This window comes from Kogia breviceps, chromosome 13 (assembly GCF_026419965.1).
Source record: "Kogia breviceps isolate mKogBre1 chromosome 13, mKogBre1 haplotype 1, whole genome shotgun sequence".
Lineage (NCBI taxonomy): Eukaryota > Metazoa > Chordata > Mammalia > Artiodactyla > Physeteridae > Kogia > Kogia breviceps.
Window position 1 is genome coordinate 33659971 of NC_081322.1, and position 15810 is coordinate 33675780.

Consider the following 15810-nt stretch of genomic DNA (forward strand, 5'->3'; position numbering starts at 1 on the left):
TGCTGTTGCCTGGGCCTAACAGATTTGACAAAGCTCCCTTCATCCCCAGCCAAAATGGAAACAAAAACAAAACCTGAAATAACCCATCTCAACTTCCAAAGCTGCACACATAAACTCCGCCCAGGATAAGGATGAGCAAACAAATTTTTTAAAAAGGATAATGATTTCAGAACTCAGAGCAAATGCCTTGCTTTGATACAGAGTTACTGCTAGGAGAGGAGAAACCATTTCTAAAAAGGGATAATCTGAGTTGAGGAAAGAATGTAAGAAAAAGCTCAACTCCTCGATGGAAGCACTGAAAAGCAAAATGAATATTTTAAAATAGCAATTCTTGATAGAGAGTACATTTAGGGGGAGATGTTTGAAATTAACAGTAGATGCAGAATAATGAAAAATAAGGTTGGAAAAGTAGATTGATGTTTTCACTGATGACAAATTTCCTAAATTGTTCAAAGTTGCTTTTCAGTTGAACACCAAAGAGGTATCTGTTGCCTACACAGACTACTTCTTCTGACAATAAATCTTAGAATTATATAATTCTCTCTTGTAAAAGGAAATTTTATACCAAACCTCAATAAAATCATAACTGCTGCTAGACCTGACAATCCCTAGAGAACCAAAAAACAGATCACATCTCGCATTATACTTAATTTATACAAGATTCTTAACAAGCTAGGTAGTTGTACTTAATTCAGTAAGCAGTAAAGAGCCAATGAAAATTTATGAGCAAGGAAATAATATGATCAGAAGAGCATGACAGAGAATTTGCAAATGAGATTAATTTGGCTTCCCATACTAAAAAAATAAATAAATAAACAAACAACGCTGAAAACATATTTAAAAATGACAGGGAATGATACCTTCCAGTAACAGCCCAGCACAGAACACGTTTTATCTACTAGTTTTTAGAACATCTTTGTAAAATGATTTTGTATGTGTAGGATATGAACTAGCAGTTTACAAATTACATATTAACTAATAATACATCAGAAGTACCTCTGTAGTAAAATATGAAAAAGCAAAAAAAAAAAAAAAAAAAAGACAGGGAAAATTTAAATTATATTTCATTGTGTTAATTATTAGGAAACTTACTTGCCAAAGAAAATATACAATGGGAATCATTAAAAAGCTATTAAAAATTATAAAAGTGGAAAAAGTAGGGAAAGTAGGAAATTAAAAATTCAAAAATAAAAGCTGAGTGTGTCTGTACTCCCACATGCCCTGCAATATTCCTGCTTTGCTCTCTCTACAGCCCAATCTCAAAGGCAGTGATAGCAGCACAGTCTATTAATCTGTGAGCATGTGAGAATAGGTAGAAGGATAGTGTGAAGAGGTTAATAACTATATAGTTTCAGGTCTACAGAAATTACCATCATGGATAGTAGGGGTACATTGGAGGAAAATAAAGAGCAAGCGCAAAATACAAGGTTCCACTTATAAACTATTACAGAGGCCAAGCACATGGTCCCTGCCCAGATCTAGGGAAGTACAGAGATGAGCAAATGAGAGACGAAGAGATGCTCATCAACCTTCTGAATATATAATATATAAATCGAGATAGATTTTAATGAGTTTTGCTTCCTGTATGTGTGAAATGGAGATACTACTCAATAAGGTTTTTGTAATGACTTACTGAGGATGTATATATGCACTTAGCGTAGTGACTGGGAATTCAAATGTTATCTGCCTTTTCTTTCCATAAATACTCTTTCACTAGCATCAGTTCATTAACACAACTGAATATGGTATGAGAGCAATCAAAATTTTGTTTGAGATTGCCCAGATTTCTAAGACCACACCAGATCCAAAAGCATGTTCTTTGCGGACAAGGTATTATTTCATAATATAAATGAATGGTGCTGTTGGTCTCAGGCAAGAGGAAATAAAGTACTTACAGAGTTCAAACTGAGTTTAGTAGGATGGGTAAGATTTAGAGAAATGTCAATGAATAAAGGGAGACATCCATCATGAAAAAGAAAACACAAGACAAAACTTACTAATTAGCAAAGTTCATTTGAGCAAATGTTGAGTAATCTTATTTTAGAAAAAGCAAAAATGGTCTGGCTGAAGTTTATATTGGAAAGCAGCTGGGAACATTAGGCTGAAAATCAGGCTGGATGTAGATTATGAAGAGAATCCAATGTCATATATAAGGAGTTTTCCCCTATAATAGTAGTTCTCAAAACGTTTTGCCTTTGGGACTCTTTTGCACTCTTAAAAATTACTGAGGCCCCAAACAGCTTTTCTTTTTCTGGGTTATACCTATCAATACTTCTTACATGAGAAATTGAAACTAAGAAATTTTTACAACACAAAAATACAAAGTACTCATTCCATTAGTTGTCAGTGATGATGATATCACGCATTATGTAGCCTCTGGAAAACTCAACTCTATTCTTGTGAGAAAATGAGAGTAAAAGAAAATAACATCATAATATTATTACAAAAACTGGTTTTAACTTCGCTGATCCCCTGAAGAGTCTTAGCAAACTCTGGGGGTCCCCATATCAATTTTGAGAGTTGCCTCTCTATAGCAACACAAAAGACCAAATCAATACAGGGGTTTTTTTTGCTTGTTTGTTTTAATTTTTTAACACCTTTATTAGAGTATAATTGCTTTACAATGGTATATCAGTTCCTGCTTTATAACAAAGTGAATCAGTTATACATATACATATATCCCCATATCTCCTCCCTCTTTCGTCTCCCTCCCACCCTCCCTATCCCACCCCTCTAGGTGGTCACAAAGCACCAAGCTGATCTCCCTGTGCTATGCGGCTGCTTCCCACTAGCTACCTATTTTACGTTTGGTAGTGTATATATGTTCATGACCCTCTCTCACTTTGTCCCAGCTTACCCTTCCCCCTCCCCATATCCTATCCTCAAGTCCATTCTCTAGTAGGTCAATGCAGGGGGTTTTTTGGTCTGTTTTGTTTTTTCATTTTCTTAACCGGTCTGTTAATGGTATGCAGAAAGACTAAAGCAGAAAGATACAGAAGAAGAACCGTGGCACAGCAGTGAGGTAAGATTACCAAAGCCAAACTTAACATTTACAGAAAATTTCCTAAGTCTGGACTTGCAAATAATAAAAGAGGAACAAACTGACTTAATTTTTTCCCTTAATTTCATTGTACCCACCAGGATACAAAACTCATTTCTTTAGGTAGGCTATATCATAGGTATGGTCTCAGATGCTCTAGAATGGTTCCAGTTTCAGGAAATTTTATTTTTAATAAAGACAGTTGGTTATGTGTCAAAGTTTTATCTAATTTGTATGACTTCATAAGACATCATGAAAGTAAAAATCACACACTAAAAAAAAATCTATCAATCCATGTGTCTTGATGTGTAGTTTTAAGATAATGATCTCTGCAATTATATGTTCAGCTAGCCCTGAAAGCTATCATACATAACACTATTTTTATAAATGTGTCCATAAATATAGAAACTGTACATAACATTGTACTGCTACACAAATCTGTAAAAATCCTTTCTCTTTATTGTATAAACTTAATATTTAAAACATGATTCAGTTCATTGTGCTAAGTATACAAATTATATAAAAAGAATAAAAATTTATTAGCTAAAGTGACTATATATAAATAAAATTGTTATTCTTGTTTTTAGGTGATAATGCTCTATATTTTTTAACAAAATCAAATTTAAAATGTTTCAAGGAAAAGGCTGGATGAATAGAATCTAGAGTTGCTAAAACTTTTTATTTTCAACCCAAAATTACTAGATATGCAACAGGGTGATGTGACTCATTCACAGAAAAAAAGGCAGTCAATAAAACCTGACTCGCGATAGGCCACATGCTGTGTTCAGCAATGACTTTAAAGAGGCTACTATAAATATGGTAAAAGAATTTTTTTTAATTGAAGGAAACTGTCATTAATAACCAGAGCTACATCCTTGATCATTGCTTTTATCTACTAACCTTTACTGAAATAGATACTGGTCTTCACTAATAAATCTTCAAACTCTAGTAGTATTAATTAAAAATCAGGTATAATATTTAAAATATTTAACAACCAGTATGAATGGACAACTGTCCACCAGAAAGGCAGGGTGGTAAGCATGACAGGCTGACAGGCAAAGGTATTCTTTCATTCCCACCCCAGACCAGCACTGAGGCCTGGGGAAGTCAGCATTGGTACAGGAAAGGAGGAAACAGGGTGATTAACTGCAAGAAAACCAACTAATAGGAATAGCTGCCCTAGGGCTAAAACTACATCCTAGAGGCCTCCTGCTGGTCCAGGTACTAACCCTTTAATTGCTGGATTATGAGTTGGTAGGAGCTGCACTTGGAGGGCTCTTAGCAGTATCCATTTCCCAACGAGCTAAAAAATATTTCAATATTTTAACAACTGGTACTGTCATATACACTGACAGCAGTTGAATATCAGTCCTTCACAAACTAAAAGAATAGTAACAAATACTGTCATCACTGATATGACAAAATTCTATTTTACAATTTAGAGATGAGTTTAAAATTTTTTTAATTTTAGCATTCCTAAAGCTATTAATACAAAAACAAATACTTCAGTGAACTAAAGGCTTCACTATCTCTACATTTTGGGAAATTTTCCAAACTTCTAAAAGTACTCTTTTTTTTGTGGTGCGCGGGTCTCTCACTGTTGTGGCCTCTCCCATTGCGGAGCTGTGCTCCGGACGCCATGGCTCACGGGCCCAGCCGCTCCCTGGCATGTCGGATCTTCCCGGACTGGGGTACGAACCCATGTCCCCTGCATCGGCAGGCGGATTCTCAACCACTGCGCTACCAGGGAAGCCCTAAACGTACTCTTAACTAGAGCCTTCATTATTAATCACTAAGTCCCCAAATGGTGGCATTTTGGAATTTCTTTAAAAAATTAAGTTAACACACCTTTACTTTCCCAACTTTTGATCTCTAAATAAGGTAATTTTGTTATTTTCAGTAACTTTAAAACTTAATTATTTCATTTATTTGCTATACATATTATATTGAACTGACTTGAAAACTAAACATCTATAGATGGGCATTTTTTCCCTCACATGACAAACCCTCATTTTACTGATTTTCTTTCAAATACTACCAAGCTCCTTCAGTATCTTGGTGGTTTAAACCACCACCATCACCACCTAAGACAACAAACTGTGGATATAAAAGATGGGCAAATGTGACATATTTTAGTAGAAATTTATCACAACCTTTGAAATTTGAAGACTTGGAATCCAATCCTATCTACATGATTTACTGAAAATGGGAGCCCAGGCAAGACCTGTTACCTCAATAAGCCTTACTCTCCTCAACAGAACTGCATTGTTATGTCTGTAGGGCAACTAGCATAGTGACAAGAGCATCATGCTAGATGGTGTCGATAAATTTTAGCTTCCTTTCCCTAGCCTTTACCAAAAAATTAGATAATTGGGTGATAGGTTATGAAACAACTATATAGAAGAAAAATAATTATGCTGAATAAAACAATGATACCTTAATTAGAGTAAAATAAAAATTATGCTTATTTTTTAGATTATAACATTAACACATTCTTACACTAGAAAAAGTGGGGAAAAAAATCTTCCATAATCCTACCACTAGACATAACTACTATAATTATTCCTCCTGATAGCGTTTTGGTTATTGCATAGAATATATAATTGTATTAACATAAAGAGTTGTTCCTGTATTTTTCTCTAAACTTTACTTTCTAAGGCCATTAAAAATTCCCAGAAAACATCATTTTAAGGAAGATTTTATTTTATCAAGTGAAATATCATATTGTTTAACTAGTCTTCTATTCAGATATTTAATTTCCTCTTACTCTTTCTGTTATACATTTTTAAAAAATATCACAATGAACATGCCTGTATATAAATACTAAGATTTGATTTTTTCAAGAGTGTCTATGAAAAAAAAAAAGAGTGTCTGAAAGGCAAACTTAAGAATAACTGGTAAAACTGACTGAAATGTTTATTATAATGCACTCTATCCTTATCAAGTCCAAAATACATTTAACTGGAACCTGATTTATTTTTCTTTGCTATGTGGTTCAGTGTACCTGGCATACTCATTGTCATGGGTTGAATGGTGGCATCCCAAAATATGGCTACCCAGAAATCGTGACTGTAACCTTATTTGTTAAAAGGATCTTTACGGACATAATTAAGGAAAGGACCTTTAGATAAGATCATATGTACTAGGGTGGATCCTAAATCTAAAAATAGCGTTCTTAGAAAAGTAGGGGAAAGGACAATGCAGGGAAAAGGTCCATGTGAGGACTGAGGCAGAGACTGGGATGATGTGTGTACAGGCCACAGAATGCCACAGGCTGCCAGCAGCCACCAAAAACTAGGAGAGAGACGTGAAAAGGATACTCTATCAGAGCCCCTAGAAGCAACTAAATCCTACCGCCACCCTGATTTCAGACTTCTGACCTCCAGAACTGTGAGAGAATTAAGTGTCTGTTATTTTGAGTCACAAAGCTTGTGATAATTTGTTATGCCAGCCCTAGGAAATGATGATACCCTCAACTCACATTTTAAGTCAAACAGTGAATACTGTTTCAAAAGCTACATCATCTATTTCCCATGAAACTCCCCTGAAAAAACCTCACCAGCAAAAACCTCTTCTGTAGAGGATAGGCTGTGGTTACAAATAAAGAAGTTCACCATGTTATATTTGTATTATATTTTATTTTATTATTATTTTTTTTTTGTGATACGCGGGCCTCTCACTGTTGTGGCCTCTCCCGTCGCAGAGCACAGGCTCCAGACGCACAGGCTCCGTGGCCATGGCTCACGGGCCCAGCCGCTTCGCGGCATGTGGGATCCTCCCGGACCGGGGCACGAACCCACGTCCCCTGCATCGGCAGGCGGATTCTCAACCACCGCACCACCAGGGAAGCCCTGTATTATATTTTATAGTTACTTAAGGTATAGTTGTTTAACAATTGCTTGGAAAAAAAAATAGTATTAACAACAACAAAAATCTAAGTATACAACATACCTGAGTTCGTAAAATTTCATTTTTTGACAACTGCATATCACCAGTCAATTCTTTCACAGTGATGCCCAGTGGTTCTAGACGTCTGCTGAAGTAATTTGTCATTTCAGCTGCCAACGCTTTCATTGGAGCAACATATACAATCTGCGCCAAAGAAACACTAGCTTGATGAATGAGCAAAAACTACAACGTCGATACAAGTCACTATTTATTGTGAAATATGATTCTAGCCACTTAGGGTGAAAAATCTTAATAGTGATATATGAAAAGTACTTATCTTTGTTGCAAAAGTGTGCAGCTGTTTACAGGACAATGGAATTTGTTTATATAGCCTTATCACTTTGAAAACTGGTGCTTCAAAGCTAAGTCCATTTTCATAGCTTTCACAGGGTTAGTGGGATTTTCATAACACAAATAGGGATTGCCTAAAAGTAATGAAGTAAATCATGCAGCATTCTTTACATGACTTCATGTACAATATCCTTAAAAACTTCCAGATCTCATGTAACATGTACAACTGCAAAATGATTTTAAATTTTACAATTTAAAAAGCTGTTGTCGGACTTGTTAATTTCCTACCTTAAATTCATTCTTTCTGATAACACCTTGTTGAAAATGCTGGCGAATTTCATGCAACACTGTAAGCATTGCAATGTTGGTCTTTCCAGCTCCAGTAGGGGCACAAATCAGCATGTTCTCATTGGTGTTGTAGGCAGTCTCAAACACAATTGACTGGATTCTATTGAGTCTTCTCATTCCTTTAAAAGCCAGCTGTCCAATCTAAAAATGACATGACACACTATAAATGATAATAATGTGAAGGTCACATACAAAACATTAAATGCAAATTTTGTGATAAAAAAACAAACGACTAATTTGTTTAGTCTCTCAATGTGTCCTGTATTTAAACTAAGTGTGCACAGTTGACAACTCACAACTATTGTACAATTCTAATGTACTTGGGAATTGTAACCTACTAAATTTGAAAAATATGATAATGAGACTATACCTGTATCTTTGTACACAATCCTAAGTACAAAACAATGATAATAATGTAATGAAACAAAATTAAACAGGTATCTTTTGATTTCATATGATGATAGCCTAGTTTATTTAGATTGAGGATGACTAATCAAAGTGCAAACAAGAAAATTCCTGGGGATATAAATCAATAAGAAGTTCTGTTTCAATATGTTATGGATTTTTAAAGATACTTTTTTGAAAAGGCAGCCTTAATAGTAGGAATAACAGCTGCAGATTACGTTTGTTCAGAACTTACACTGTGACACATGCAATTGTAAGCACTTTCATATATTTATTTATTTAATCCTCAAAACAATTCTATAGTATAGGTACCTTTAATATGTCCTTTTAATAGAGAAGAAATTAAAGAGAGTGGTTAATTAATTTTTCCTAAAATCTTCTATACAAAAAGTCTTTAGAGATGAAAACTACAATGTCTGAGAGTAAACAAAACACTGTTTGGAATTAATGGCAGGAAACTGGAATAGCTATATTAATGCCAGAAAAAAATTGATTTAAAAGCCAAGAATACTACCAGGAATAGAGACCCAGTCATTTCATGAAGAAGATGATTAATCATTAGGGCATAACAATCCTAAATGTTTATATACCCAATAACAGATCTTCAAAACACATGAAGCAAAAACTGATAGACATTCAAAGGGAAATAGGCAAATCTGCAATTTCAGTCAGAGATTTCAACATCCCTCTCCAAGAATTGATAAGTCAAGTAGGCATGAAAGTCAGCAAGGCTACAATAGATTTGAACAGCACTATCAACCAATTTGACCTGACTGACATTTATTCATCTAATAACAATTCTCCTCAATTGTTCATGGAACATTTAAAAAGATATATATATATATACCATATTCTGGGGCATAAAACAAGTCTCAATAAATTGAAAAGGAAGCAATACATATAAAATATATTCCCTGATCACAATGGAATTAAATAGAAATCCTTACTACAAATATCCTTAGAAAATATACAAATATTTGGAACTAAATAACATTCTTCCTAAATAATGCATGGATGAAAGAAGAACTCAAAAGGGAAATTAACTATTCTTAACTGAAGAAAATGAAAACTCAACATATGAGAATTTGTGGATGTTGCTAAAGCAGTATTCAAGGAAAAATATATAGCACTAGCCACCTATATGAAAAAAGAGGAAAGGTTTCAAATGAATGACTTCATCTTTCAAAATAAGATATTAGAAAAAGGAAAAATTAAAACCGAATAAAAGAAATAATAAAGATCAAAGTAGATATCAACAAAATGAAAACAGAAAAGCTTATTCTTTGAGATCAATAAAATTGATTAATCTCTAGCCAGACTGATCAGGAAAAAAAGAGACAGGGAATTCCCTAGCAGTCCAGTGGGTAGGACTCTACACTCTCACTGCCGAGGTCCTGGGTTCAATCCCTGGTTGGGGAACTAAGATCCCACAAGCTACGTGGTGTGGCCAAAAAAAATAAAAAGAGAGCGAGAGAGAAGACACAAATTACTAATGTCAAGAATGAGAAGGATGGCATCACTACAGATGCTGCGGATATTAAAATAATATAAGGGAATATTATAAACGACTTTATGCCAATAAATCTGACCATTTAGATCAAATGGACAACTTTCTTAAAATACACAAATTACCAAAGCTCATTCATGAAGAAATATACAACTTAAATAACTCTATATCTCTTACAGAAATTAAGGCTGAAGTTAAAATCCTTCCCACAAAGAAAACTCTAGGCCCAAACAGTTTCACTGGTAAATTCTACCTAACATTTAATGAGGAAATAATACCAATTTTTCATGGAGTTTTAGATTGTTCAGAAAAACTGCAGAGGACGGAATACTTTCCAAATCATTCTATGAGTCAAGCTTTCCCCTAATACCAAAACCAGACAAAATAAAATTGCAGACCAATATCTTTTATGAACATAGAAAAAAATTATAAACAAAACTTTAGTATATCAAATTCTACAACATAATACTTTATCACTACCAAGTAGGGATTATCACAGGAATGCAGGGTTAGTTTAACATTCAAACTCAAGATAATTCACCATAATAATACACTATAATGGAAAACCCATATGATCATCTCAATAGATGTAGAAAAATAATTTGACAAAATCCTACATCCATTCCCAACCAAAAAGAAAAAAAATGTCTCAACAAACTAGAAATAGAAGGGAATTCCTCAAACTGTCAAAGGATATCTACAAAAACCCTACAGCTCATACTATACTTAATGGTGAAAGACTAAATGCTCTCCCCTAAAATCAAGAACAAGATATGACACTCACCACTTAACGCCATACTGTATGTTATACTCACCACTTATCATAGTACTATAGGTTCCAGTCAGTGCAATCCAGGAAAAAAAATTATTTTTTAATTTAAAAATAAAGGCATTCATATAGGAAAGGAAGAAGAAAAACTGTCTTTATTTAGAGATGACATGATTTCCTAGGCAAAAATCTGATGGAATCTACAATAAATCTCCTAACACTAATAAGTGAATTTAAGAAGGTTGGAGGATATAGGACCAGCATACTATCAATGAAAAATCTGAAAGTAAAACATTTTTTAAAATCAATTACAATAGCATTGAAATTATAGAAATTTTAAGAGATAGGAAACACTTATGTACTAAAAACTATGTAATTTTGCTAACAAAATGAAAAAAAATCTATGAAAGATGTCAGTTCTTCCCAAATTGATATACAGATTCAATGCAAATCCAATTCAATATCTCAGCAGGCTTTTCCATAGAAATTAACAAGCTGGTTCTAAACTCCACATGGAAACACACAGGATCTAGAAGAGACAAAACAACTGTGAAACAAAAGAACAATGTAAGAGAGCTAAAACTACCTGATTTCAAGGATTATTAAAAAACTAGAGAAATCAAAATAGCATGGTATTGGCATAAAGATAAATAGATCGAGGAACAGAATAAGGAATCCACAAAGAAACCCTCACATTTACAGACGGCTGATTTTTGACAAAGGCTCAAAGGCAATGCAAATGACAAAGGATAGCATTTTCAATAAATGATGCTGGAATAAATGGATAGCCACACGCAAAAAATAAACTTGGATCCATACCTCCTGCCATATACAAAAGTTAACTCAAAATGGATCATTGACCTAAAATGAAACTTAAATGTGTTCAAGAAAATAAAAGATAAATTTTTTGTGGTCCTGAGTTAGGCCAAGATTTCTTAAACACAGCATAATCTATAAACAAACAAATTGATAAACTGGACTTAGGCAAAACGAAAAACTTACAGTCTTCAAACATTTAATGTTAAGAAAATGAAAGAAGAAGCCACAGCACGGGAGAATATTTCTGTGAAGCTTACAGGTCATAAAGGACTTGCATCCAGAATATATAAAGAATTCTCCAAACACAATGATAAGAAAACAAACAATCCAATTTTTTAAATGGTCAAAAGATTTGAACAGTCACTTCACCAAAGAAAGTATGCGGATGGCAATAAGCACACAAAAAAGATGCTCAACACCGTGAGTCATTAGGGAATTGAAAGTTAAAACCACAATGAGATAACACTATACACCTATTAAAATGCCTCAAAAATTTTTAAATGCCCATTGCAAGTGTTGGTGGGTATGTGGAGGAACTGGCACTTAATTTTTAAAAAGTTAAACATACACTTAACATGATCCAGCCATACCACGTCTAGGTTTTACCCAAGAGAAAAAAAAAAAAAAAGTATATGTACATACAAAAACTTGTAAACAAGTGTTCATAGCAGCTTTATCTGTAATAGTCTAAGACTAGAAACAACTCATATGTCCATCAAAAGATGAATGAATAAATACAGTGTAGCACATTCATACAATGGAATACTACTCAGTGATAAAAAGGTATGAATCATTGAAACATGTAAAATAAGGATGAATCTCAAAATGATTGTTGAATGAAAGAAGCCAGACAAAAGAAGGAATACATACTGCATGGTTACATTTATACAGAAATCTAGAAAATGCAAACGAATCTATAGTGACAGAAAGCAGATTAGTTGTTGCTTGGGGGTAGGGAGGTGGGTGGAGGGACAGATAGGAGGGCTTGCAGGGGGCACAAAACACCTTTTTTTGTGTGTGTGTGTGGTATGCGGGCCTCACTGTTGTGGCCTCTCCCGTTGCGGAGCACAGGCTCTGGACGCGCAGGCTCAGAGGCCATGGCTCACGGGCCCAGCCGCTCCGTGGCATGTGGGATCTTCCCAGACCGGGGCACGAACCCGTGTCCCCTGCATTGACAGGCGGATTCTCAACCACTGCGCCACCAGGGAAGCCCACAAAACACCTTTTGAAAGTGACCAATATGTTCACTATCTTGATTGTGGTGATGGTTTCACATGTGTTTACATACGCTAACTTATCAAATTTTCACTTTAAATATATATGGCTTATTGTATGTCAAGTATACCTCAACAAAGCTGTCTTTTTTAAATTAAAAATAATTTTAAAGACTTATCTATTATATCCACTTATGCCTTCATTTGGATACACACACTTTGAAGATATCAGAGTAGTATCTCTAGGGCCTAGAAACTCTTGGGCAGACCGATTAAACACCTGAGAGTACCAGCGATACTTTCTCATCAATCTCTGCTGATGACTCAGCCTTGGACTGGCAGTGCAGCACATTTTTCAGAACACGAGGCTTAGTAGGGTCAGAGGCCCAGGTTAAAAGACTGGCTTTGTATTTGCAATGTAACTTTGAACATAATTAATACCTCTGAGTTCTATTTCCTCATCTGTAAAATAAGGTTAGTTATACTATCACACAAGGAAATTATAAAAATAATAAAAATAGCCAACAATTACAGAGTTCTTATTATGAGCCAATCACAGGGTAAATCCTTCATATGAATATCCTAATTATTTGTAATAACCATACCAGATTATTTTACAGATGGGGAAACAGAGACTTCAAAAGACTTAAGTTCACACAGCTATAAACGGTGGAGTTAGGATTCGAAGATAGTGTAACTTCAGAATCACAGTCTTTAATTGCTAATGTTTATAAACCACATAGTATAAACCATACACAGTGTAGGTACTTGCAACTGTGTTGAAATAAATTAATAGCATCTATTATCATCACTGTCATATATCAGCTTTGTCTTTTATATGAAGCTTCTGAAATACTATGGTAAGTGAATGCTACAATTTCCAGTCTTTATAGACTCATGACAAAAGTCCACTATTCCTAAACTACAAATCTGATCATGTCACATTCCAGCTTGAAGATTTTCTGAGACTTCTCCCTGTTCATTTTAACTATACAGGGTAGGTAGCATACAAGATCTTTGAAGGCACAAAAGGCATAGCAAATAGGACCCTTCAAAATGTGAACCCTTGTTATTATCTTCCACTACTGCTATCTATACATACTATTCTCTGGACATTCTTTGTACCTTTGCACCACCTATAATACCTTTCTCAACATCGAGAAACTCTTCATTATCATTCAAGTTCAAGTTCAAATGTAATCTCTGGTGCCCTCCAATTCCATACGCAATTATTATATTTATGCATTTACACTTTGCTGTATTTCAAAAGATTTAGGGAACTCCCATTTCTCTCAGCAGCTGGACATTCATACCAACCCCTTTATATATATATTGTCATTATGGCCCTTAACCACAAACACTGAAATGATTTGTTTATATGTACATCTGGCCCACTGGATTTAAACTAAGGATTCAGTTTTACTACTCTCTGCATTACCATAGTACCTAACCAATTGCCAGGAACATAATAGGCCTCTAACCAAATTTTTACTGATGGATAAATCAGTTGAATAAATGAGGGAAAACGTCTTAAAAATCTTAAAAAGATACACACTTCATTCACAATATCTTCCAAAGGAAGAATAAACTGGATCTAAGCAAAATATATAGTACTTCCAGAAAAAAACCTATATTCAGTCTTGAATAAGAAACATTTCTTTTGTTCTTAAACGTTACAGTTCAATTAAGAAGTAAACTAAGGCTTTAGAAGAATATACTCACAAACAAACCTATTACACATGGAGGTTTATAACATTCTATTCAATTCAACAATCATTTACTGATCACTTGTATAAATATTACTATACTAAGGACTTCTGTCAGTATAAATATTTCTTCTCTTAACAAAAGTAAGAGAGTGTCTAAAATGATCCTTAGAATATTTAGCTTGTGGTTTAAAGGGAAAATAGGGTGATAAAATTATATTATGTCATTTCAGTTGTCTATAATAAAGATATGACTATGTGCTGAGGTATCTGAGGGGAGAGAGAGTCACTAAGAGGAATGCTCTTTCAGGTGGAAGGAACTGAGTATTAGAAAAACACCTGGAACTAGTTAAAAGTTAGTAGTTGTGTGACAGAGATGGGAGGAAGGGGAAGCAGAGATAATGAAGATGGAAAAGTAGGTTATGACCAGACTATGAAGACCGGACTACCATAGAGACTCACCTACCTCTAAAGATTTTCCTGAAAGAATATAGGGTAGTGGAGGAAACTAAGGCCTAGAGAAGTTAAACAACTCACCCAAGTCCACACTGCTAATAAATTGTGGAAGAGATGAGACCTGAACTGAGTTTGCCTTAGCTCCAAACACAAATTACCACCAAATATACCGTCTGAAATACTATATACAATGATTCAGTTTGCCAATTAATAAGTCTCGACATTCATTTAAAAACCATTGCAAAAGATTCCTTAACTTACTGTTGCATATATACAGTCTTTACTAGCAACAGAATATGCTGACGAGAAACAAGTTACCAAAAAAAAAAGCAAACCCCTACAAAAATTTATAAATTACTTCCACAGCCCCGATTCTGACCCCTCACCCCAAAGTTTCTTTCTGTTTTTCATTTTAAATTTAGAAAAATGGATGAAATAATTTTCAAAATAAACTTGTTGGTAAAAAAAATAAAAGGAATGTGTACAGGCAGCAACTGTAACAGTATTAAGAAATATCACTAGAGGATTCAGTATGCTTCAAGTTATGTTTGTGAGCTACTAGAACATGAGATAATTAAGTTAAAGTTCACTGAGCATAAGGAATTTCTTGTATTGAAATAATATTCAAATTATATTCATAAATATCTTAAGAAAACAAAAGATTAAAGAGGAAGAAAAAGTGTGACTATATCAAAACTATTTTACTTAAATTTAGAACTGTGTAGTAATAATATTCATTGTTTTATTTATATTTCATACATACACTAATGTCTAATTAAATGGCACTAACAATCATTGCTTCCAAATATTTGATATTCTTCTAACTTAGAAGAAACACAGGTGCTCATTTTATACACGAATGAATATACAAAATTGAACTGCAATTATTTTTCTTAGTGTCTTAGTATTTGCTCTTAAATAGAAAACTGAGTATCATGGCTAATTTATCATAAAGGCTTTATGTTTAGCACAGAGAGTCATTTGAAATATGTACCATTTTCCCTTTTAATTAGTTTTAACTAAGCATTTTCAAAACATCATAATCAGTAGATGAAAATGTTACAAGTTTCAACCTAAATCCACTTGTCTATGTATATTTTGGATTCATCAGACTACTAATCTTACAGAAATGACATGACTCATATATGTGATCCCATAGAAAATATATGTTTCTAATATACTTTACAAACACTGGCTACACAGGCTGTTATCAAATGCACGCTTTATTTTTTAAAAATAATCTGGATGATACTATTTACCTGTAAGAACAAAAATGTGCACTAGGGGCTTCCCAGGTGGCGCAGTGG

The 15810-nt window shown here is 34.2% G+C and overlaps 1 protein-coding gene across 2 annotated transcripts in view; it reads right to left on the minus strand.

Annotated features, from left to right (window-relative positions):
* The window catches only part of ASCC3 (activating signal cointegrator 1 complex subunit 3), a 330850-nt gene that overhangs the window by 232649 nt on the left and 82391 nt on the right, over positions 1 to 15810 (minus strand). For both annotated transcript variants that reach the window (XM_059035971.2, XM_067011528.1), the window contains exons 9-10: positions 7568 to 7768; positions 6992 to 7132 (exon numbers count right to left, since the gene is read on the minus strand). In XM_059035971.2, the coding sequence (XP_058891954.1) occupies positions 6992 to 7132; positions 7568 to 7768 (342 nt within the window). The remainder of the gene's footprint in view (positions 1 to 6991; positions 7133 to 7567; positions 7769 to 15810) is intronic.